Source organism: Lagopus leucura, unplaced genomic scaffold (genome assembly GCF_019238085.1).
Source record: "Lagopus leucura isolate 7727_CA_CO unplaced genomic scaffold, USGS_WTPT01 Super-Scaffold_73, whole genome shotgun sequence".
Lineage (NCBI taxonomy): Eukaryota > Metazoa > Chordata > Aves > Galliformes > Phasianidae > Lagopus > Lagopus leucura.
This window is the reverse complement of record NW_024962252.1, coordinates 94,764,006-94,790,674: the sequence shown is the minus strand read 5'-3', so window position 1 is coordinate 94,790,674 and position 26,669 is coordinate 94,764,006. Positions and strand designations below refer to the sequence as shown.

At 41.0% G+C, this 26,669-nt stretch overlaps 1 protein-coding gene across 14 annotated transcripts in view; it reads right to left on the bottom strand.

Annotated features, from left to right (window-relative positions):
- Nucleotides 1–26,669, bottom strand: part of EHBP1 (EH domain binding protein 1) — a 196,780-nt gene that overhangs the window by 103,822 nt on the left and 66,289 nt on the right. For 10 of the 14 annotated variants that reach the window (XM_042879901.1, XM_042879910.1, XM_042879927.1 and 7 more), the window contains exons 6-10: nt 17,900–18,081; nt 15,432–15,571; nt 9,691–9,795; nt 8,833–8,955; nt 217–469 (exon numbers count right to left, since the gene is read on the bottom strand). In XM_042879901.1, coding sequence (XP_042735835.1) covers nt 217–469; nt 8,833–8,955; nt 9,691–9,795; nt 15,432–15,571; nt 17,900–18,081 — 803 coding nt within the window. The remainder of the gene's footprint in view (nt 1–216; nt 470–8,832; nt 8,956–9,690; nt 9,796–15,431; nt 15,572–17,899; nt 18,082–26,669) is intronic. The other 4 variants (XM_042879933.1, XM_042879940.1, XM_042879977.1 and 1 more) reach the window with 1 other exon arrangement.

Sequence of the window (26,669 nt, the reverse complement as noted above, 5' to 3'; positions counted from 1 at the left end):
AGAGGCAAAGAAGCTTTTCCAAGCTGATCATGTTCACCTGTGGAGCTGAACAGTGTGACTTGGGGGTATGGTAATTCCTACTGCTAAGCTGAATACCAGTAATGTCCTGAGGAGGTGATTAAGGATCATCACGACTGAGCCCAATACACCTCAAGATTAAGCCAGAGATCCCACTAATGCTTCCAAGGCTGCTGAAAGATGAAGAATCATACTTACTCATCTAGTTCTTCCTCTTCAGCTTTGGAGGTATCTGCATAGAGGTATTTGCTCATATCCACTGGTCTGACGTTCTTCCTTTTTGCAGGTTGAGGAGGAGAATCTCTTATGGTTACAAATGTTTCGGAGTCAGGATCTGGCTCATCAAATGGGTTCAAGTACTCTGGGGCATCTTCGTCCTTGAAAGGATTGTAACTGTCAACATAGAAACCTTCTTCTGCCTTTGAAGATGATGCGATCTCACTGTCCAGTTCTACCAAACAACAAGAAAACCATTAAGCAGATTAAATATAGAAAAAAATTTGAAGCCATTTTATCAGATCTTTGTATTTTGAGGTTTATGAAACGGTTTACTTTGTAATTCTCAAGATGTAAAGTCCTAGCCTTAGACAAATTTTTATGCTTCATTTGTAGCGTGACCTTGTTTGTGCCAAAATAGGGTCTTTGAAAAGATCATTTCATCTAGAGTGTACTGAATAGGTTTAATTTTCTCACTTAATAAAGCGCTTTCAACCAATTCGTTATTAGTTTTCCTATTTGTCACATAAATGGTATCACAACAGATTTTAGAGCATTTTCCCAAGCCATTAGCCAATCTGTATCCTAACAAAATGTTCTTAATTGTTTGAGTTTTTAATAAAAGCAAAAAGATACCCTATATTTCATAATAGAATGACTTTTATTGAATACTAGAAATGGTGATAGCTAGTAGGCACTCTTTTCATTCCTTAAAGTGACTGAATTAAAATCATGGTCAGTAATTACATTTTAAAATATATAAATTTTCCTTGCTAACCGGTCTTTTGAACAAAACACCATCTGACTGCAAAAAAAGAATTTAAATTAATCCTAAAGAGATGGATAATCAAATATGCATTTATTATTTGGGCTGTAGAGCAAAAAGTTATTAGTGACCTGGAGCTCCACACAGTTCTTTAGAGTAACAGGCCCTACGGAAAGAACACTGCTCAGAAGTGAAGGATTGCTGGGTTCTGAATGAACACTGAAATCCCAAACAGCGATACAATGTTCCTCACAATGACACCAGTACCTCCATCATACTCTTCCCTCAGAATCCAGTGAGTGGTTCAATATGGGATTTGAGCGCTTTCTAAAGCTACGTAAATAGGAACTTCAAGGTACAGTTTTTAAAACCTCATTTTCAATGGCCACTCCCACATTATTCATGATGAAAAGTCTTTCTTCTTCAGATTTATGGTTACTAAATTGAACAAAACATACTTTTTAGCTTTAAAAGAAAAACTTTAAAAGTTTTTGTAGCACGGTACTAAAAAAAAGAAAAAAGATGGAGTCCCAAGTATATTTGTCACTTAGCTAATACTTGGGAAGACAACATTTCTAGTCAAGCAACTAATGAAGGCAAGGGGCAGTGAAAAAAAGCAGTGCTGCAGTCACTTGGCCTTGGATGGAAGATGTTAAATTGCTTACCCTGTGAACTGATAGAAAATGCAGATGTTTTCTGCTCCACCAGGAAACTTTTACCCAGTCTCCAGCCATTAGCACAGAGCCAAGGTGACAGACAGCCCTACACAGCAGGTTGTGTAACCTACGGCTTGTACAAGAGCCACTGCTGGCTGAACCAGAATACAGCCCAATGGTGCAAGGAGCAGCTCCACCTACCTTAGGCACTGGACTAGTCACCAGCCAGTGGGCCTAGAGCAGGAAAAGCTTTAGTCCTTCTCAGAACTACTGGGACCTACCGGAAAGACTTGATTACAGACGCCTAGTGCCTTTCTTCTTCTTGATTCTTTACAGTTGACCTGCAAAGGCTGTATTATCATACTGTCTTCTGTGCTACCTTTAAGAAGCTGTTTCTGAAGTGTTTGATCGTAAATCTGAAGAACAAATGGTTTTGCCTCAAATAAAGGAATAAAATAATGAAAACCTTACTTAAACTCTAGGTGGATACTCAGGAGATAAATCACCCATCTGGGATTGAAGGTGAGCTCAGCTGGATGAAAGAAAACAAAGCTGTACTTTGCCAGACGGTACTACAGGTTCTGACTGGTAGACACACGTATGACTACGCACAGTGCCTGTGCCCATGGGATTTCCTTGCAGTGATTATTCGTAAAATTACATTTAAAAATGCCTTTAATTCCAGGTGAGGCCTAAAGTCTCTTATTCCATCAGCAACTTGGTCCAACTTAGTATTAAAGAAGCAATACATACAGTACTTACAACTATCTTTTTTTTGTGTACCATATGTTCTTGTTCTTATATTTAGCTTTGAGAATGCAGCTATCATAGTCTCACATCAAGAGCTGGAGTTAAAAGGAGAATGAAAAGGAGTGCAGCCTAGTCACTGCACTGAAATGGGATGACAGGAAATAAAGTGAGATCAGAAAAAACTATTTTTATGCCTAATAGCCAAACAGCCTTTGGACTGTCAAAGCATATTATAAAAAGATTTAATCCTTCTAACAGTATAAAAAAAGGAAAAAAAAAAAAGGAAAGAACTGCAATAACGGCCTTAGCAAAATCTGAAGAAAAAAAAAGATGTCCTGTTACCATTTAAACTGGTTAAGCCTTACCACTTACCACCTTCCATTTCTCTCTTCCCTTAGACATTCTAGAGAATCAGCTAACCAGGACAGGTTCACATTGCTAATGCCTAAAATCAGGAGAGTAAACCCCCACATTTACTGTCTAGAAATGCATGACTAGAAGCTCACATCAGTTGTGGGTGATACACCAATGTTACCAACACATTCAGTGCTTTGATAATGAGGCCAAGCACTGGTGCTTAAGAGGTCTGCAGTAACCTAATGTAGATTTGGAGTAACCTAACGAAACACAGAAAGGTGGCCCATGTACACGCTGTTCAAATTGAACTGCTCATCAAAAACCCTTTGATTAAAGTTATTTCAAACCTTGAAATATTTTACCAAGGAAGTGCACAGCCCCTAATGCCTGCTTCTACAACTGCATATTAGAAGATGGATCACCACACCTGCACTCAGATCTGTTGATAAACACATGTTATCTTATCTGAGCAAAACTTCCTGATAACTCACACGTGGCATTCAAAGTAATGTTCATACAATTAACCCACTGTGCTAGGATGCATACATTGTGGTTTAAAAAGGGGGGACCTATTACTGCAAAGAATGTCAGGAGAATTTCCTGACACTAAAAACATTCAGGGAAATCATCTCTTGTAACTGAATGGTAAGCTTCTATCTTTAATGTGCTTTCAAGCACCTCTTGGAAACAACAAGTTAAATTTTTGTTTAAATCCAATAGATTTTAAGGAGAGCACAAATGGTTTTTGCAGTTCTTTCTATTTCAACACTGCAGATCAAGTGCTGCAACCCTAACCAGGGCAAATTTATTTCTTGCATTCATTAGCTCAGTGGTAACTACAGATATGGCCTCACACACAGAGCGCTGCGGATCAGCAATGAGAGACCTCAGGCTTACTACCAGCTAACAGACATCACAAAATGCTGCACATAGGCTAAATGTAAAGGAGCCTCTAAAGACATCATTTTTAAGAATTAATTTCACAGGCAGACTTACAGGCACTCACTAGAACCACTTAGCTTGTCTCCTCATTCTCTCTTCCTGTCATCCAGGACATCACTTTTTTCTCTGCTTCCTCAGTTGTTCCCACAAAAGGAGGGAGCCCATTCTGCACCGGAGGGCAGAGCCCAGAGGCTCATTAGCCAACTAGCAGAGAATGGTTTTGGGGTTTGCACCCACCGTGCTTCGCTGCCAGCAGGCAAAGAACAAACCCCAGAAAGACAGGGGAAATGTTCCCTCTTCTGAATCCAACTAGAACCTTCAGGTCTGCCTTTCATGTCAAGTGCTGTCGCTGCTCTGTGAGTCCCTCTAAAACTTAAAAAGAGGCTTCTTTCCTTCTTCAGGCTGATTTTATACTAACAATTCACCAGCTATTTTCTTGTTCTCCCCATCATTAATCACAGCTGAAAGAAAACTCAGGACATTTGGTTGCTGAAGTCATTTTTTAATTGTAGCCCTCTACACAGATTTAAAAATTACATTTGCAGCTTGGCACTCCAAGGGTCAAACACATGGTAATTTTGCATGGTTAAGTAATAAAGCCACAGGGGTAGGAGTGACAAGAGAACAGGTAGAATATTACTACAGCAGCAGCACCATGTACTCTTGTGCCAGACGCTGAAGACAGTTCTTGCTCTAACTGCACTGGGAAAGACTGCCTGTGATAGTAATCACCCTGACTGGCACTGCCTATCTGCACAATCAGCCTTCTAGTTCCCAGAGGATCTCCAAAAATCACCCTGCCCTTCAAACCACTTGCCTTTTGTAACACAAACATATTGTGACATACTCCCCAGAACCAAACAGAACCCCTACCAAAACATTACACACACAACTTTCCCCTTGGCAAAAGATGAAAGAAGAAGCCACATGTGAAAGATACTTAGCTATGCCACTTGCTGCACTACTGGCAGGCACACAGACACGATGGTGATGTGAGTGCAGAGGAACAAGCAGCATAAAAATTTTACTTCCCAATCCTTCTAGAAAGCACAGTGTTTGGCATTCCTACAAACCACTGATGATTCTCCCCTACTTTAGCCAGTACCAGCAAGACATTACATTTCATTAAGAAACATAAAAAGAGAAATCTTTTCTCCTACATCTTGGTTCCTGTACTGCTCTCCTTAGGACTATCCTATAAGGATGGTGGGTGTTGGTACTGCAAAACAGTTCTATTTTCATTTGCACTGTCACGTACTTTGCAGTGAGTTCAGAAGTCTGTGCACAACATAAACAAATGCATTGGTAAAGTAAATAATGTTTTAAATTAAAAGGGGTGGCAAAAAATAGCTACCCTCATGTCTTAGGTGTGTATTGGTCATACACAACTTCAAAAGCAGAATCCCCATCTAATTAGAAAACATTCTGGGGACACTGACAGTGTTCTGTAGTTTCCTATTTCCATTTATTGGCTATAATGTCTTCCACATGTAAAAAATTTTGCACAAAAATTATCTGATTGTAGAGTTCTGTTGTAATGGGACTAAAAGACTATCCAAAAGGCAATCTTCAGATGATTAGCAACATATTGGCTAGTATGAAAGCTGCAGAATGGTATTCTGGACAAGATTTTTCTCTCGATTCTTCAGATTTCTAACATCTAGCTGACCTACTAGATACAGAGATGATAAGCCTCAATTTGACTCGTCAACCACAAGATACATTGGAAGATTTCTGAGGATTTTTGATGCAAGTTGTTCATATTCATGTTCTCTCTACTGTGCACGATCACTTACACCAAGGACTTTTTAAACCAAGCAGTAACCCTGAGGTAGCTTGCTGAAGCCCTCTGCCATGCAGAGCACCCACAGCGTACACACAGATGCTGGGAGCAATCATGCCTTTGGTTTCTCTCCACCCTTCATTCCCAGGGTTAGGTGATTATGGGATTAGAAAGGTAGAGGGAAAGCAGCTCAGCTGTGGACAGGCACAAGAAATATCTGTCTAGGAAAGAAGCACCTACTGGCAAGCAATTCTCCTTTCTCCTTGAGTGACTGTCAGTGCATACATATTCATATGCTGGGTGACTGCAAGCAATCTCACTAAGCACTCAAGGTAGTGGCTTTATAGGAATATCCCTGGACTGTTCTGCCAAGTGGCACATGGTGCCTTCTAGCCTCTGATGGCAAAGGACTCAGAAAATGGTGGATGACCATCTTGGGGAAATCATCTTACACATTTCATTGAGAGTTTCTGATCTTTCACATAAAGCCTAAATTCAAGATTCTGGATCGTTCATATAAAAAGATAAAGCAAACTAACGTGTAGTGGATAGAAAAATACCTCATCCCTGCATGCATAAGAAGTTAATCTCCTGATTTAAGCTGATCACAAGACAAGTGAAACAGGTAATGTGACTCTTTAAGCCTGTAGGAGAAAGTCTGCCTTAAGCTCCTGAACCTCTGTCGTGCTCCCAGGCTCCTGGGGCAGCCACCAAATAGGGCCCATTCACTGAAGGATGCAAAAACGAACAACTGGGCATAGTCTCAAATTGCCTCCAAAAAAGAGACAGCAGCAGTAAAACTTGCACTGAGATCTCCAAGTAGAAGTATCCTAAACTAAGAGGAACTACATCTGCTAATAGATGGAAAGCTAACCAGGCTGTTCTCTGTGGTAGGGCAACAACAGATGGGCTTTCAGAGTATTCCATAGCTCCAAACTGCAGTCTAAAACAAAGGGAAGTGTCCTCAAAATGACTGTCTATGTGCAGCCCATGTACACATATGCCAATTAGCCATAGATATATCCAAGAGATCCCTTCTGTTGCTGAAGACCAGAACCGTCATAACTAATTTGTCTTAGCACTTTTACCCCACTCCCCCTAACTTTCTGTTGAAGGTAGAGGGCTGGAGAAAAGGCACAACTCAAGAAGGACAAGTCAGGGAGGATGAACATCACCAATGCACACTGCAGGGACAAGACAGCTCTGGAGTGGAAGAGCCAGCACTTCTCAAAGGTGCCTGTGGTGGTTTAAAGTCTCCAATGAGGCACTAAATGTAAATTAAAACCTTAAAAATGCCACACCAGATGTCCCACTTCGATCTGACAGCCCAAAACACTTCAGATTTCCACAATGTTCAATGCTCCAGGAAGGCAAATTTCTTTCACATGAACATGACTGATCCCAAACGAAAAACACCTATGACACAGTAGGAAGAATCCAGTGCCACCCTGTTTATCAAAACCACTGTCATGTTATGGTACGTTGATTGCTGCGTGATGGTGACTGTGTGGGAGGAATAGCTGGTACACACACACCCAGCAACTCAGCATCACTGCCCACAGCAATATAGATGGGACTTCTTTGGGGACCCAAGAGCCTGAGACCTATCCAAGTACACAAGGCAGATCCAGAGGAATGGAGGATTGTCTATGATGGCAGTAAAGCCTTCAACAGTACCATTAAAGGGACTACAACTGATTGAAAAACTGTGACATATACATACGGGGAGTCTTTTGGGAACGTAAGCAGGCTGGAGCCTCGGATGCAGGCTACTCACTGGGAACATGACATAAGGTATTAAGTTATTCCAACACTAGGAAACAACCAGCTCCCAGCTCCCAGTCCCTGAGATTAGAAGGAAATGATTCTTAGTTCCCATATTTTGTCATCAGTAGAGCTGCTGCTTTCTGCAAGAAAAAGTTGACTTTAGAAGACAGCAATTTAGGTAGGATGGGACTTGGAGAGTTGGACAAGGAGCATTTCTTTCTTAAGCAAAGAAGAAAGAAAATAATATAGGCTGAGTCTCAGAGAAACTTGTGCATGAGCAACAAAACGTGAATGGGTATTTTACATCCTTGGTTTGCCTCCTTCTCTGATCCTAAAGGAATTAACAGCTGAGGTGCAAGCTGGAAAAGGACCCAAAGATCCGGACACCAAAACATAATCCATATATATTAGTATCTACAAAGCTGAAACAACTCACTTCTGCAGCTCTAGACAACTCAGGAGTGGGAGGAGCCTAAGATAATGGCCTTATGACTTCAATGGCCAAATACAGAGGATAGTGCAATATCCCTGTTTAAGAAATACAGACTGTGGAACTACACCACAGGCCATTAATAGGTTCTGTGGACTCAGAAGGCAGAAAAAACACTTGAGAAATCATTCCATTTGTTCAGAGAAAGAGTAAGCATAGGTGGAAACTAAGGCTCTGAAACACACCTTCATTAAGCTTGGCATTAGAAATGCTGTGGCTACACCTAGCCTGTTCCTCCCTGGTGTGGTTCACTTCTACTGCCACTGCAATGAGGCTTTGTCAAAGGTGGCAAATACTTCTTGCTATCCTTTATGGGAAAGGAAGTCTTGGAGCACTGAACAGGAGAATTTGATTACAGCTTTTATTTATTTATTTATTTATTTATTTTTCTGATGGCAACAGGTGGAAATCTAGATATCCACACATGAAGCTGGGGACAGAAAAGATGCTAAGATGCTGCTTTCTGGCCTTGTAGCTGAAGTCACAAATTAAACACTTAAAGGAATTTTATTTCTCACCCAAACAAAACAAGAATAGGCATGTTGGTCTGGAAAGAGGATTAACACCTACCACGCAGTGCAAGGCGTGATGCCAGAAGACTTAACTGAGGAAGCCATAAAAGCAAAAAAAGAATGAAAGAGATACAATTAAGCTATATTAATGAAGATTAGAGCTAACCCAAATCAAGAACAGCTGTGATACAGTGCAGTAAGTCTGCATGGAAGATTCTGTTCCACATGTAACAGAGGCACTTGACAGTATGCTTTGCTATTTATACCACGTGTGCATTCTGTCAGGTGAGCAGTAGTAAGACACCTGATAGGCCAGCAGCTCTCTGGGTTCAGCTCTAAACTCATATTCCCTCAAAGCAAATGCACATAAGGAAGGATGTGATTCAAAGGACAAACCAATTTTCCAGTGACAACTGGATCACTGCTATTGCTACTGTTGCTACCTCAGTACCTAATGCAATAACTGTATTTTATGAGAACATTCTTCATTTTCAGTCCTACAAAAAAAAAAAAAAAAAAAAAAGTGTTTTTAACACTTTTAATTAGTGATTAATTATGCAAAACAAATGCATTACCTTCCACATCAGGATCTCCAAATGGATTTAATTCGGCTGCATCAGGATCACCAAAAGGGTTCATACTAGAGTCAGCCAGGTCTTGTTCCTCTTTGTCCAGGAAATTAAGCTTATTGATAAGCTCTAGAAATGAGTTGGAATATCGTGTCAGTAGAGATACAAACTGTTCATCTAACACATTCCAAACTTAAAAAAACCTACACATATCAACAGTCCCTCTAAGTACTGTCTCAAGAAATGTCACCTACAGAACAACTAAGCAAATTCACTTCAGTAGTACAACAACAAAGGAGGGGGAAAAAAAAGTGAAATGAATGAAACTACCATTTGCTGATCAGAACATTATGAAATACAAATGACTATAATGAAGCCTTTTATAATCTTCATTAAATATACACTGCAGAACACCTAACAAACTAAACAGCAATTTCTTTTTGGTGGCTCACGCAGATGGTAACTTATCAGAGGGAAATTTCAATTTCTGGATGTAACGTGCATGTGAAATCAGAGCGGAGACATTTTGTCAAGTTAGAGAGGTCAAATATTACTGACAGCACAACTGAAGTTTTATGCTTTTTTTTTTTTTTTTTTTTTTTGTTTTCTTTCTTTCTTTCTTTTTTTCCCCCAATATTTTTTCTGTTCTTGTTCATTATCAGATGACAGTGCAGCTGCAGAGGAGACAGTCTCTTTCTCTATCGTGTTGTTACCTGTTGGATGCACTACAAATTACTGAGAGTCATGCTGGGTGGAAGCACAGAGATAAAACTGACAGTTGAATACAAGCAGGAGTCAAAAGGCAATAGGTCACAGTAAATACAGACAATCAGAAATAGAAAGAAAGGAGGAAAGCTCATAGACCTTCAGAGGAACTGGCTGATTTAGCTGAAGGCATATTTGCTTGCTTTATGCAGTCATCTTGATCTTCATCTAAGCTGCTCAGAGCATTCAGCTGGTTTACAATTTCTGTAAATAGAAGCCAGTCAAGACAAATGTAAGGCAAGGGCATTTAATGAAACAGAAGTGGAACAGACACTGTTACTAGAAAAAGAGAGAGAGAGAGTAAGGAAGAAGACATTTAGTATTAATTGAAAGAATACACGTAGAACAAGCTTTAACAATGATATACCTATAGCAAAGCATCTCTGTAGAACCCTTCAGTGATCAATTAATAAACAAATCTTGCTTGACTCCTAGTGTCAGCAACAGTAATTAGCTTTATAAAGATGAGTATGTACATCAATTCAAAACACATACTAAGATATAATTAAAGGGATTTTCCTGATTGTGAAGAAAACTGGAATTTTAAACCACTGTCAAACAAGACAAAAGAGCCCCAGAATGATTTACGTCCCTGCTGAGTCTTTAAGGCCACAGAAAACCAACACACATACACACATATTGCAATTTATTTATACGCACATAGTGATTATTTATCATTTACAACCAGTGACAAACCCAGTATCACAGTTCTAAAAGATGTGGTCACTACTGTGCTATTGGAAAGCATACTGAACACATCCATCAGTTACACTTCCTACTGCAATGCCACGCAAAGAACCTAAGTGCTCCCTGAGATCCCATTTTTCCTTTTGTCCATAGTGCACAGCTGTGAGTTGCCACGAACTTGTAACCTTAACACCTATCAACCTCAGTGTTTAATTCTAATCAGGATGCCTCCATAACCGTGCAAGAAAGAAATAAAAACTGACTAGGTCCTACTTCTGCTGCAAGGGGAAAGATTCCACCCTGATCCCACCCCAGAGTAGCTCCTATCCACAGCATCTGACAAATACAGCTCTGTACTGATGGGGACTGAGCTGAGCATGTCTCTGAAAGCCCTCAGGTACAGGTTTCTGTCAAGAGGGGACAGCCTGTATTGGCCTTCCAGGTGAAAAATGGGCAGAAGAAACCTGTGCAGGAGAAACGATTCTGCTTACTGAGTATCACTGACATCCCACTGGTTTTTTTGAGAGAAAACAGAGTGAGAGATAACAGAGCAGTACGACGACGGTACCAGCTCGCATCGATGCCACACCACTCAGACCTTCCCATGCTTTCCCAAGGGGCAACACCAGCTGATCCAACTCCGAAGCTGAAGGCAAAAGCAGAGTCCAGAACCTCAATGCCTCTCAATCGCATGGTTAAAAATTTATCTTCCAGCCACTATGCAAAGATATGCCAATCTGCAAATTACCAAGTAAATGATCTCTGCTGCCAGTATCTTTTGGACAAGACCTATTCTACCAATGACAAACCACAGCAGAATTCCTCCTCACCACACCTCACCAGCATTCCTGATCATGGAGCACAATCTACTTAGATGAGATTACACTTATGGCTGTCTACACAGAGTTAATTTCACCATCCTCGCTTCCTTATTTTTAACTCTGGCAAACAAGACTAATGCCCTAAAACAACACCAAACTGCCCCCAAAAGCTTGGCTTTCTCAGTATAAATCATATATACATCTCAGACTCCTGAACAGTGTCATACTGTCTTCTGAGAGTTTTTAAGACACAAGATACACAAAGGCAAAAAGCCTTCCTGTATTCGAATAAAACAGAACCAACCTTATAAAAGGCTAGTAGAAACAAATTACCAGCTTTAAACAGGGTGAGATGCTGACATGATGTACAATTTATTATCCCAGCATGTGAAGAAAAAAAAAAAAACACCAAAAAAACAACAATTACGATTCAATTTTATATTGTCAGAAAATAACAAATTAAAATCTGAGCTTTAAAAGAGGGAATTCTTTGATGTGGTCTGAATCACCTGGTCCCATCTGCCAACCTAAACACCCGTATGCACTGCAGTGTTTCTCATTACAATATTAAATGGTTTATGTCATATTTTGGAGAGTGGAAACAGTAGGTTGAAGATTTATGCCTTATATTATCTTTTTTATATATCTCACTATCTACAAGCATATATTAGCTCATTCAACAAGTATGCTCTATAAATCACTAGAGGTGTTTCTCCTCCTTTTCTCTTGCTCTTTTTTTAAAGCAGCGTGGCACTACCAGGAAAAAAAAAAAAAAAAAGAGTAAAGGTATCAGAAAACAGCACAAGAGGGATGGCTTTTCAAATGGCAAGGAAGGGTTACACATACTGCCCTGCAGAAGCCTGCTCTCGAAATAAGCTGGGACTCAGGCACCTGCAACAGGTCACACATGGGCATGTTGCTCAGTGCATGTGGCACCTGGGAGAGCCACCCTGCTCCTGGGCAGATGGAGCAGGACGCACCTATTAACTTCAGCGTAGCAATTAAAACATTAAGGGAAACAGTGTATTTATTACCGGCCTAGGTTTGTGAGTTACGAGCCACATTTCTTCAGTGCCTTGGAATGTCCCATCTTCAACTTGACACTAAGGACAGGTTCTGGGAGGGGTAGAGAAGCTGAAGTATTTCAATATTTGAACTTCATGGCTACAAACGTCACTTTCACGTTCACGCAAACTAGAACAGTTAGATGGAGATACAGTTTTTATGCGTGCAAAATTTACACAAGAAATGTTGTCAAAGACGTTGAAAACTGAGATGGAGCAAGATTTTTATTTGAAAGGAAGCGGTGCTTTGAATGAAAAACATCTTCTGGCCTCATCTTAAGTTCAGCCTTATGGCAGTAACTCCTGTGTTGACCACATCAAATTCCACAGTGCTTTTGAGGTAGGTCAGAATTGCATCACTAATTTCACAGCTGAAGAAATAGAGGCACAGATACTTACCCAGCATTAGGCAACACATCAAGGAAAAGAAGCAGCATTTCCTAACTCACCTGCACCATCTAGGGCCCTATTTAAAGGTCTGTCTCATTCCCCTAGTGTAGATACTTTTATTCATCTCTGAAATTGTAACTTTGGGCCCAAGTAAAACATCAATTTTTGTACCCTGCAAAAGGAATGGTGTCTGTGGCAGAGACCAGCAGCACCGCCTGTAGCTGCCGCTTGAGAACGACAGTGTTTCGGTCATGGCGTCATCCAACACTTCTGTGAGACCTTGAGTCAAAAGTAAAGATAATAATCCCTTCTGCTTTACTGCTTGCACTTTATTTTTTCAAAGCTCGCTTACAAAAATGAACTCCATAATCCTCCCATCGCTCCTCCGAAGGAGCTCCAGCCAGCATCCCCATTTTACAGTTGGGAAAACAGGCACACCAGGGCAAAGTGATTTGCTGCAGGGGACTCTGAGTCAGTGAAGGCATTCCAGCCTGCTTGGCCGCCAACACCCTAACAAGGCAACAGATGAGAAAATGTTGGGAGCAGCAAACTTTCAAAAGGGTTATGTAACTTCCTCAATTAACTTCATGGGATTCTGTGAAGACAATTATCTTTTAAAGGAATTTAAAAAGACTACATCACCACATCAGTTTTGCTTGCTAATTTCCTTCTTTCTATATTTGCTCCTATTTTCCTACCTCCATCTATCCGAGACAGCACTCTCCCTTCTCCCCTGCTCCTGAGCTGTCCTCCATGAGTTTTATCAGTTTTCCCACTGGTTCTATTTGCTACAGGAGTCACTGCAATTGACAGTGAAATCAGAAGAAACCTCTACATTGTCTTTAACACATGTTGAAACAGATCTTCTCTATTTTATTTACTATGTTTACTGCCTTTGTTTCAGGCTCTCCCATTTGCTTGGGAAACCATTCTCCTTCAATATTCATTCCATCTTTCTTCTTGTCCATTCTCCTTCGAGATCTAGTCCACCCATCTTCTTGTCTCATACAGGAAAATTTAGCCAGCCAACATGAAAAGAAAAGGTCTGAGGCTGACTTTCCCTCCTCAGGTTCCTTTCATGACCACCAACAAAATGCTCAGCCTTGCCACCCGGTGTGGTCAGAAAATAGCACCAGAAGGGGCTGAGCAACAAGCAGATACTGTAACTCCAGAAGTATTTACTGCTTCTGCCGCTCCAGGAGCAAGTGTAATGTTTGCTTAAAACATTTTGGCCTTTACAACAATACCTGAACAGCTGAAATGCCTCTGAAACTTCAAGATAGGTCTTAGCATTGCACTCAGTGTGAACGCAGCAAGTGTGTGTATGAGGAGGAAAGAGGCTCGGAACAATCCTAACTTAGGTCAGACAGCCCACTATTCCCCATCTAACTGCAGGGATGGTCACCATGTAGAGCCAAAGGCCAGCAAACGCAATAGGCCAATCTACATGAGCTTTTTGCCTGTTCAGGAATTGCTGAGTTTGCTAAGATGCTGAGCACTGCAACAACAATAAAGTTGAGGAGCAAGATCTGCTGCTTTCCATTTACTACCCTGCGCACAGGTTTTCTGAAGTAGTCCTCAGAGCAGTGTACAGGCATATCTTAATAAAATACACCTGAAAACAGTTTACATAGACTTTATGGAGCACCTCCTTCATGTGCTTTTCTCTCTGGGATTACAGGATGGCCTGTGCTTCTGTTTGCTGTTCTGAACATGCAGCCCAATTATTTTAGTTATGCTGGGAAAGGAGTGAGAAGCTTTGCAGAGTGATCTCAGTGTGGCCAGACTGGTATTTCACCACTTCTTGACCAAGAAGACACTATCTCTCATATTTTATTCTTGACTTTCCAATCTGCTGTGTACCACACAAATACAGCAGAAGTAGAGATTTGATCACGGTAAAAAACTTTTAATTGAATATGTAAAGCATAGAGAAAACAGATTTGCATCCTTTCACAACTGTAAATATAACTAGGTAATAACTGCTTCAGGCAGAGTCCCTCAATTGCAACAACAGCTCAAAAAAGCAATGCAATTACTGCTTCGAAATACTCAACCAAGGCTCCCCAGGATTTTGAAGAACTGATTTGACTGTGCACTTCTTTCCTTGGGATGCTCTACTCCGTTTTAGAGAAGGATCTCATTATTATGTCATTTTAAAAGATCACTGGCAAACACCAAGGCTGGCTCAAAAAGTTCCTTTTCCTAATTCTTCTCTTAAACTAAGAACTTCTACAGAACTCACCTGAGCAGCACCAGATAACGATCTCTACCAATAATTTATCACATCCTGACCTTATGTTGGTTAGTTCAGCTAACCTGACCACACCGAGCACTTTCAGCAGCAAGCAGTTAAGATGTGGCTATACCACCTCACTTCAAACAGCCTCACTGCCAAATCCCACTGAAGTCCCTTAATAGTCCCTTGATTCCACTTCCATGAGACAACCCCAGCCAAAAGCACTACACTGCCTGGAGTTATCATGTTATGAGCAGAATCTCCACGCTGAACAATGCTGTACCTAATTTTCACAAACTGCCTTCCTTATTTCACTTCCCTTTTGTTTTTTCACATATTGGTCCATTTCTGTCTGCCTCTTGCTCCTCTGTTCACACTGGTTCTTTCTTTCCCTAAAATGCTGCCTACCTGGTGTTTTCTCTCCTGAAAATAGGGTCCCTGAGTACACAAACACTAATGAACTTAAATCAAATTAAACACTGTTCAGTTATGGGTTCATGTTCAATCAAATCATCTCACATCTTGTTTTGTTTTGGAGTCAAAAGAAAGTACAAATACAGCATAAGGATAAAATCCATGGGACACAGCTGGCAATTAGGACGGAGAACTCTAATTTACCACCATTGTGGCAAAACCAACCTGTAATTTTTGCAGCCTTTTCCTCTTGATTCACTCTGTTTTCTTCATCTTCCTCATTGTCTTCCTCAAAATCATCCAGATTTCCAATATCAGCTTGTTTCATACTCATCAAACTAGCCAGGCTTTGCATGTCTTCATCCCTAAACAATAAATTTTGAACCAAGCATCAAAATGTAGCCTGTTAATACCACATCTGATGCTACTGCATTATTAAAAATCCTTTAAATATTTCTATGCCTTCTTTTCTTCATGCAAGTCTCTGACCTCAGATCTTGAATACAGCCGAAGAACAAAATGAAAACACTCAAGTATATTAATTTCTGAAGGAAAAGCTTTCCATTAAGAAAATTCTAAAGGGTAAAAGTAGTACTGCCTTGTATTAAGAGTTAATTTAACAACCGATTCTTCAAACTGTAGATCAATCCAGAAATACCAGTAAGCTCTTACCTGGTCTCTTTAAGTTAAAGTGAAAATGTTATAATCAGAAATTTTTTGGGACAATCTTTTGAACTCGAGTGCAAAGCAATCAGCACAGAACCTGCAGTTACATGGGACAACTAAGTGCTTCTATTGTAGGCATTAAGAGTAATACAGGAAACTGCCAAAAAGTTGCAAAGATCTTTCCATTCATGCAAAATCCTCAAGGTTTTGTCTTCCTGTTTCATAACTAATGGGTTAAATGAACTCTGTAAGGACAGGGACAAAGTGTCACATCAGCAGAGTCACCTGTCCTACAGAGCTGATAGGCAGGCTCTTTCACACACTGAAAACAAACAGCTTGGAGCAGTCAGTCCTCCCATCTCGAATGCCATTCGCTTGTGTAAAGTTAAGAAACAAAAAGGTCTCTAAAACACCATTTCTTCCTTTTTAACTGCCCTGCTTGTATTCACACTCTATAACCTCTTCTCTGTGTTTTAGAAATACGTTTTTTTGGCAACACACAGCAATAGGCTGTTATGTTTTCTTTAAAAAACACCTAAAATAAAAGTGAGTCTCACTTTATACAATTACAGCAGTTTGTAGGAGATATTCATCAGTCTGGACACTTTCTCATGTGTTCACATACCTGACTGGTAAGACATCCTCTATTTACACATACTAGAAAACAATGCTTTCACAAACACCAGCTTATTTTTTCTTCAGGTTCCTGGTTCAGGGCAATATTAAAGCCCTATTGCCAACTTACACTCTACCTGACTTGCAGTCCACAGACTGAAACAAATTGATATCAAAAGGAAGAAGAGATGTGCAATTTTAAATGGGTCAGCTTTTACAATTTACAGCCCCAAAAAGCACTAAAAGCCTTGTACAGCTATTTACTGTTTATAGTTCATAGATGCTGGTTGTTGCCCAAAGTTACAAGGCCAGATACCTCTTCCTTCACATTTCCAGTTGCAATGCCACGTTAAGCCACAGCTCTATACTTCAAAGTATTGTCTGTATTTTACGTATCAATCTATATTCACTATATATGAATAAAATTCGTATGATATGATTCCAAATGCTGTTCCCAAAGGGTTAATCAGTGAAAGAAAACAGTAATATTAAGAGTATCTGTGGCTTTCAAAGCCTGCAGACAAGATAGACTTTTAATGTCAAAATGCGTGCTGTAACACAAAGATTTGGAAATCTGTTTATGCAGCAATTTGAGGGTGCTACAGTGCAATATATTACAGCAGGCAGTGTCTGCAAGTGCACTCAAAATAATGAGACCATTACCCCTTCTGGGGGAAAAAAGAAGCACGTAAAGCCCACTAGAACAGCAGTTTTCCAATCTGCCTCTTTTTGTTCTGCCTTTCTCACATTCCTATAGTCTCCACTAGACGGGAAGAGTAAAATGGAATGGGTGACAAACAATCCACTCTCCAGCCACATGAAGTAGCCAACATTTGACATCTTGAGTCTGATTGGAATTGCAGGAGATGTTATAGGACCTGGTAAGATAATCTGTGTGCCTCACACTCAATAGGCTGTTGAAATACGGGACAGAACCAGATGGGTGAACGGGGGATTGGTAATCTGTGCCCACATTAACTCTTTTCTCAGGCTGTTCTTGTGATCAACCCAAAATCTTATTTCTGATTCCACCCTCTCTTTCTTTTATTCTTTCTGAAATACCCTTACAGTCTGTTAAGGGTACTGTTGGATGAGTACACACATGCATGCAAACGTACACTCCTGCTGTTTTCAAAGCTGCAGATACTCTTAAGATACCGTTACTTCAACATTCTGTAATGGTAAAGGAAAAGCTATTTGTCTTTGAAAAGCATAAGACGATAATCAGAGCAAGAAATGACTTTGACTCAAGAAACTAAGCATGGCAGGAATGATAGGTATGCTACAGGATGCTCTCAAATTCTGTCATTCTATACAGACAGAGCCCTTCATGGAAAGAGCTCTGTGAAAAGCAATGTGAAACAGGATATCTGTTGTGGTTTTTTCAAAGGAAAAAAAAATAACAAACTTACGTGGCTTTCCCTTCCCTCAGAAAAATACAGGATAAAGAGAACTGTAACGTGGCAGATACCACTTTCTTGGACAAAGGCTTGAATTTTAACTTGACATCTGTCTGTGTAGGCATGGGGCTTGCGTATTGCTTCATGTTGATGCTGCTGGTGGCGAGCGCTTTTCTGCGGCCAGAAGGAGATTCCTGAAAGCAAACCAAGAAACAGAACTGAGGTGAAAGATGTTACTCTAAAACCTGCATGTTCATAAAACAAAAATGATTTGATTGAATCTGCATCATTCCCTTCTCAAGTATGCAAGCAGTAAGGATTGCTATGGTCCTTTTAAGAGACAAACTCATTTCTAAAACTAGGTCACAGCCACTACTGGCGGCTCCTGGAGGACATGCTTAATGCAATGAAAAAAGGGCTTTCATTGCGATTAGTGATCTTCCATAGGAGATCCTAAGTCATTAAGGGCTCGAGCATCCCCAGCAGGTATCCATTTAAGAAAGTGGGAATACGTTGCCGTTTCTCCTTTAGCAAACCGGAGCAGGTGTCCTCCTATGGAAGAGGAGGGTTTCAACTATGTGCATCTTTCTATATCTAACAGTACTGGCCATTAAATTCATGTTTCAAACTGCTATCTGGGTTCAAATAGATCAAAGTGATCAAATCTAATGGCTGAATATTTTTCAGACCAATGGTGTTTCTTGCTTGTGCTGCACAAGTACTATCAGGAGTGGCAGGTTTCTGAAATTAAGGACAACAATCGTTCCACAGATATTGATAAAACTTTGCAAGGGAAGAAAATAAAAAGCTAGACAAGGGAAGATAAAAGCCTAAGCTGTATTTCAAGAAGTATTCCAAGATAAAGGTGCTGCTCACAGTTTAACAATTCAGACAAACTCATATAAAATGCATCTGAGAATCTCCTCTCGTTGTGTCTAATACTGGCATCAGCAGCAGAGGAATGATTATATGTAATAAAGCTCCAGGAACAAAAATAAAACAAAAAAGCCCTGCTGTTAACTCTTTTGAAAGACGTTCCCACAATACGATTACCTTTTATTGCAGCTGACAATTTGTGCTGAATAAAGAATACTAATTCAATCAAAACACTGAAGCATCCTTTTGCAAAGTACTTGACATTTCCGCCCAGTAGAATAAGTCAGAATGTAATATGACATCCCCAAAGAATACCTTGTTTAAAAAACTAGCCTTATCTGTCAGATTATGCACAGCAATATTATACAGAACTATTAGTGCATGTAGATACCTTACGAATGAATTTCAAAAAATGCATCAAACACTTGAGAAGGATTTAGGCCCTCTCAGAAGAAATACTTAAGGATATGCAAATGCTCTGAGCTGAATCACGCCGAGCAGCCCGGCTATCACAAACAATACCAGGGCTCTCTCCCCGGCCGCCACTGTCAATCAGAGAGCCAGATTAAGGTCCAAGGTTCTGACAAAGCTTAAAATGGAAAATATGATCAGGGACTTTCAATTACGACACAGATAAGAACAACAATAATCTGTCATTGTGCTGTACCTTTAGAATAACTAACATTACAACTCATTACACAGAACCGAGATTCACTGCCGAGTCTGTTCGGAAAGCAACGAGAGATGCAGCATCCCTCGTTGGTGTGTTCTCTAGGTAAATGCATGTAAGCAGCTTGTATCTTAAGAGCAACTCATTTTGTAATGCTAATGTCTCAATTTTCACCCTACGGTGTGAAAACAGTGCCCAAGGTAAATGGAAAGGACATTTGTTAACTTCTTCTAGGTCTTTTTTAAGCATCTTTAGAGAAAGCTGCCATATATGATGTGGTGTGCAAATACTTATGCAGTGGGCATAAAAAAACCCTTGCCAATCCTGGTGCATGTGCTTTTCTGCCAAACAGAAGAGGAGCAACCAGAAGCGAGAGGATAATGTGAATTATGCCCTCACCTGTAGCCAAAAGAAAACATTCCAATGGCAAGCTATAGTGGCCAGGAAATGTTTATCACACATCGGGCTATATCCTCTGTTTTATCAGTTGGCGAGAGCTCATGGCTTGCAAACAACACACAATTACCTATCAACTGGCTTTAAAATCTGTTTTATGGTATCACAGTTGTTCTTAGTAAAACGATGGTTAGCGATGTCACTCAAATATTAGGAAAGATTGTTCACCAGCTCATTAGTTCCCAATTATGCAATTAGGTTTTCCCTTAAAGAAAGTGTATTTTCTTTCTTTTTAAAGAAGTGGCATGGCTGCTTCACACCATCTTAACCGATGAAACAACTGGGATGCCCACTGTTTTTGTCAAGGTGGTATTACTGAGAAGCCAAGGCATGCAAGCAGAACCAGAGAGGGAATGAGACCAACAGACACGGAGTGAGGTTCTTCCAGGGAAGATGGCGATCAGCAGCTCTCTGTGAGATCTGCTTGGGTGAGCTGGTAGCGAGGGGGGAGATAAGCACAGGCAGTGGTGTGCCAGTCCTGGAGGGAGAAGCCAGCCATGGGCAGGAGGATTCTCCTGGCGCTGAATATCTGGAGGTGCTGTGAAGGGTAAGACATACTTGGCAATCAAGTTCAATCTTCCCGAGAAAGGAATTCGTTTTATAATCTCTTTGTGGGCCAAAGGAAGAAGTTGATTTTTCAGGTTCCAACTGCCTAGAAGAGTCCAAATTTGTCAATTTATTATATTAGAAAAACAGAAGGGCCTCTGATCTTTCAAGTTCTATTCTCAGCACACGTTTAACTGCAGAGAAATCTTGTAGAAGAATAATTAAATCAGAAGAGAAAAAACAATCCAAGAGAAATGCCTATGAGTGGGGTATGCAGGAACGGCTTCAGCAGTTGGCTGGGATGAGCTATTCGAAACAGAACCCGTTTGGTTAGATACTAAATACATAACATCAATTCAATAGTAAAAGTCAGATCTGGTGTTACTTCTGTCTCATGTGAGAACATGGGGTTTTGTAGAAGGTAAAGCAGGACTCACAATGCAAATTTTTCTTAATTGCTCAACTTCTCTCATTTTAATTGTATGCTCTTGATTTAAAACGCATAAGCCTCAGCCATACCTCCAGGTATTTTACACACACATGACTGCTGGAGTTGCCACATCACGTTTTGTGAAAGTTAGCCAAACAAAAACGAACACAGATAATCAAGACTTCCTAATAACCTGAAGTACTGAATATGCATAGAGCTAAGCAACGTTACAAAATCAATACAAGTCCCATTTCATTTTTAGTAAAGAAGCGCACCGCCAGCAACAAACTGAAGTCATTCACAATTTCTAACTATTACTCTGTATGTATGTAGAGGCTTTAAAACCTCTCTCATCTGAGATACCAGCAGAGCTGGAGCCCACTGGTGCCATTCCTCTGAGGCTGTTTCAAACCACCTTTTGGCAGTCAGCCCTGTCGAGGCCAGCAGATCCACAGCACACACACAGACAAACAAAAATTTCAATAGCTACAGACAGGTTTTCAAGGAGCAGCCCCAGTGCCATCCTTACGCAGCACTTCCACACATAAACTACTGACAAGGGAACTGAGACTAGATAAGCTGTTCTCCTGTTAGAAAACAAAGAAGTGTTTGGACGGAGGATGATCACATATTAGAGACAGGCACTTATAGCTGGTTGACAGTGCCCAGCTCCTCCAAAGGAAGCAAGTTAGAAGATTAACACTGCCATAGAAGCTTGAGCTTGGGCTGTTCAGTCATAGAATCATTAAGGTTGGAGAAGACCACTAAGATTATTATGTCCAACCATCAGCCCACCCCCACCATGCACTCTGACCATGACCCTCAGTGCCAAACCCCCAGGGTTCTTCGACACCTCTTCCTTGATTATTTGGATACTAACTGTTTAACTGCCTCCCCAGCAGGAAAGTAATAAGTGGTGCATAAACACTTTACAGACATTATCCAAAACAGACCTATATGGGAAAGATAACAAGTTTCCCACTTGGATATCGTTATTTTGTCAGAAGAAACACTGAGTTTTAACTGTATCCCGGAAAACGAAAATGTACAGCATAACGTTTTACAAAAGAGAATACTAAAAAACCTGCTATGTAGATTTTCAGTAAGAGCATTATGCAGCACATTTGGGTACAAAATAATCAGGCAAAGCAATTTTTTTCCAGCTACAAAAAGGAGTTTGGGGGACTTCGCTTTCCTTTGGTTTCCTAATTAAATGTTGCACATTTGCAAGGAAAGCTGTCCCCTGGCACAGCACCCATTGCCCCTGAAGCCCCGTGACGCCGCAGGGCAGGAAATCAGAGTTTTGCCTCTCCAGCAGTTGGTTGCCAGCAGTGCTGCAAGAGCCATCTTGCTTCGATGGAAAGATCACTGCTTCACTGACAGAGCAAAATGGATCACTACAGAATTTAATTTGTGAGAGTATACATCAATTAAATGCTAAAATAGACAAGCTACAGGGAGCTCTCTCAACTGGAGAGAGTAAATTAGAAACTATGTCAGTTAAAATAATTCAGACAGTTGGATGGGAGATTTGGAGGACCAAATGCAGGCAGCACGATCCGTACTGAGAACTTGTTTAAAAGCAAATAATGGTTCAAGGTATCCAGAACATTATTAAGAATTTTGATGCATTTGAAGGGAGAAATAAATGTTTAAAAAATTCCGCACGTACCAGAAAATCTGAGCCCTAGGGACGAGACTGAGAAGGGAATTAAAAACATAAACACTGAAATAGCTATACCTGGGTATGCGTGTGTAAATACATTTACATATATGTGTATACATGTAGCATAAAATAGATGTATAAGTACATATAAACCAGTCCATAGGAAGGTGAATTAAGTACTGGTAGCACAACACCCTATTACTCACCATCGGTGGAAACAATACTTTCAGTAAGCACAGAGGAAGTATAACCTGCTACTACTAGTGAATTCTTAGGCCCTGCTTTCAGAGCAGCCCAATGGCATTTCACTGGTGTCCTGAGAGGCTGGGGGATGTAAACAAGCCGACAGGCAGACGCACCATTCATATTCAAACTGTTCTACCTTTGTGGCCCCCAGAAATCTCCAAAGATTAGCATCAGGCAGGAACTTTAAAAAGTGAAGTAGTACCAAAGAAACAGTAGTAATTCATCTACACTATGCAAACCAGCATCAAGTAGTGGTTGGTCCTGTTTTGTTGTAAGAAAATTTTCAGCCTCTGGGCAAACAGCAAAAAAAAGGTGCAGGACAAAAATTTTATTCTTGCAGTTTATCACTAGACCACTTGAGAGGGTATCCACATCAAGTGGGCTTGACGTTTATGAAGGGCAATAAAGAGAAGTTCATAGGCAGGCAGAGTGACTTAGTAAGTAACAGAACTATCAAACCCTGAAATAATCAGCCTTGCATTGGATGTGCTTGCTGTGCCCATCCTTTCTCATTCGGGCTGTCTCATAAAACAGGAACACTTCCTGAATACTCTTGTACATGAGAGACAACTGATGCTGAGAAACACTCGCCCCATAGAATCATTGAACTGCTCAGGTTGGAAAAGACTTTAAAGATCACCGAGTCCAACTACGACCCAACCATACTACCCTAATAAACAACCCTCTGCTAAATCACGTCCCTGAGCACCACATCCAAATGGTTTTTAAACACATCCAGGGACAGGGACTCAATCAACTCAACAGTGCTTAACAACCCTTTCAGTTAAGAAGTTTTTCCTGATATCCAACCTAAACGCTGTGGATTATGCAGGGCTATTCTGTTCCTCATTCCTATCTACTAGTGCAAGAGGCTGTGTTCCCAGGGAGTAACAAGTCTTATTATTAAAGACTGAGGCAAAGAAGGCATTAAGTACCTCAGCCTTATCCTGAGTCGCTGAGTTGCCATCGGTATCAAACCGATTCTCCCTAGCCCTCCTCTTGTTGTTGATGCATTTATAGAAATATTTATTGTTGCCCTTTATCATATTGGCCAAGTTCAGTTCTAGCTGGGCTTTGGCTTTTCTAATTTTCTCCCTGCACAGCTTCATTACATACCTGTAATCATCACAAGTAGCTTGCCCCCTCTTCCAGAGACCAAAAACTTTCCTTTTGCTCTTGAGTTCTAGCCAAAGATCTCTGTTCAGCCGTCCTGCCTCCTTGCCCACCAGCTCGTCTTCTGTGACTTGGGGATGGCCATCTCCTGTACCTTTAAAATTACTTCCTTAAAGTATTCCCAATCTTCCTGGGCTGGGACAGGCTCCAAAACTACCTCCCAATGGATCTCTCAACCATGGTCCTAAAGAGACTAAAGTCCGCCCTCCAGAAGTCCAAGGTGGCAGCTCCACTGATGCCCCTTGTAGCTACCCTCCTCCTTCTTTCAGTTTGCTTTCCCCAGAGAGAGATGCTGTGCAGATTTCTCTTTCCCATAAATGACAAGTTCAATAAGCTGCTGAGCTGCATCCATTTTTATGTTCTACAAAGGTGCTCTGTAAAGTACCAGAACATGCCTTTGTTTGCGGATGCAGCAATACCACTCACGTTGTACAGTTCAGGAGCCATGAATACTTGACTTGCCCCCACCACTCAGCCACAATGAAATCGCATCCTTTCCTGCAATGCCTGGATCCTGGCATGCTGAGCTCACTGACCAACACACTAATATTGCCTGTTGTTCTGCTTCCCTTTTGGAGCTCTCTCCTGCTGGAACCATCACCTGCCTTGGGGCAGGGACACTGTGTTCTCCTCCTGGCCAGGTAAGTGACCTCCTCAAGCTTGCTAAGAAGCATTGCACAGCTATGTGCAAGTCCACCTGCAGTACGGCATAAATCAATTGAAAGCAAGAGCTATTGAGATAAAATCATTTTTAGACACTGCAGGACTGCAAGCGTAAGTCCTACTGCAACTCCTGCACAGAACTTTAATTTTGCCACAGATGCAGGACACAAGATCACAGCTTGTGAAGAAACCTGTTATTACAGACCAACTGTTCAAATCCACAAACCTTTGCCCCCAGAGGAGCAGATTTAAAGAAGTCTGTGCTTGGGCTGCTGTTGGTACACGGCTGTCATAGAAGGGCTGGGATGGATCCTTCGCAGTGTGCTGTCTGCCTCTGACTGACTCACATCCTTCTGCAGCAAGGACACCCCAGAGCAGTGCTCCCCTGGGGTTTGGGTTATTTCTCTATTTTTGAAGAGTTTGAGGATAGTCTTTTTGTAGAGTTAGCTTAAGAACTAAATAAAACTAAAATTAATTCGACTAATGCTAAAAGGGAGGGAATCAGCAGATGATAAAGTTGGTTCCCAAAACTCTAAATTATGGGTACCCAACCTTTTGGCTTGCCTGGACCCACCGGGTGAAGCAGAATTGTCTGAGGTAGCACATATGTAGGTTGCTCCAAAAGTAACACTTCCTATCTATTTCCAGGGAAAGTACAACAGATACAATGAGCACAATAACTCTGCTTGATAGAGAAAATTCACAGTTACAAAACACCATTTTTCAATACAATCACCACCATTAGCTGTGCATTTTCACCAGCAATGAACAAGAGCCTGCATGCTGTGCTCACCAAAACCTGCACCAGCAGAGGTGACCCAAGAAAGAGAAACAAAGTCATAAAACCAGTGGGATACGTGACCTTGTCTTTGTGAAACTAACCCATCAGCCAGGTTTGATGGCACTGGCTGCACTTCTTGGTGAGGTGGGAGGGAGAGGGGGGTGCAGTGCAGGCTGAGCAGGGCTACATAAGGTGTGCAGGTTGTAGGTTGGATGTGCCTGCTCTAAATGAAACTGGACAAATACAGTTTATTTAGTAACAGACACTATCAGACACAGACAAGAGATTCCCACTGAAAACCAGTGACTGGAGAATTCTGGTTTATCAAGAGTAAACTCAGTGGAGTTTACTTGATATCCATACCTTCATTTACTGCTCAGCAACTTGTAGCTCCACGTTTTTTGTGAGTTGACTAGAGAACCTCATAGGGCAACTTTCATCCTACATTTGAAAAAAAATATATATTTTTTTTAATAACAGGTGATACCTGTTATGAATTAAGGACCCTTCCAGTGTCTGGCACTTCACACCTCTGTTCTGCCTGGTATGAAGTCTCCATTTTATGATTCACTCTATTGCTCATCTGCTCTATGCAGAGGAGGTATCCCATGAAGTGTGTCACTGAATCTTTGGTTATACAAGAGATTTATCCAGTCAGTGTCCCCCAGCAGAAGACATTGTTCAGCTGAAAGCTGATAAATCAATAACATTTTTTAAAGTGGGGAAAACTAGTTACTTACTTGCTAGTTTTGGATGTGAAAAACCCTTTAGCTGCTTTTTTTATTATTACTATTTTTCATTTTAGGACCTAAATTCCCTTTCCATCTTTTAAGTTTAAGACAAAGATCCAGAGTTTTGACACAGGAAAGGTGAGTTTGAAATGATATGCCCAGTTCAGTGCTGAATGCTTAATGTGAGTTCAATGCAGCATTAAGGCGGGTGGATGATAGAATCATAGAATCACCAAGGTTGGAAAAGACCTAAAAGCTCATCCAGTCCAACCGTTCACCTATTCCCAATAGCTCCCGCTAAACCATGTCCCTCAACACAACATCCAGCTTTTCCTTGAACACCCCCAGGGTCGGTGACTCCACCACCTCCCTGGGCAGTCCATTCCAGTGCCTGACCACCCTTTCTGAAAAGTAATACTTCCTCATGTCCAGCCTGAATCTCCCCTGCCGTAGCTTGAAACCATTCCCCCTGGTCCTATCACTAATGACACGAGAGAAGAGGCCGACCCCCAGCTCACTACAACCTCCCTTCAGGAAGTTATAG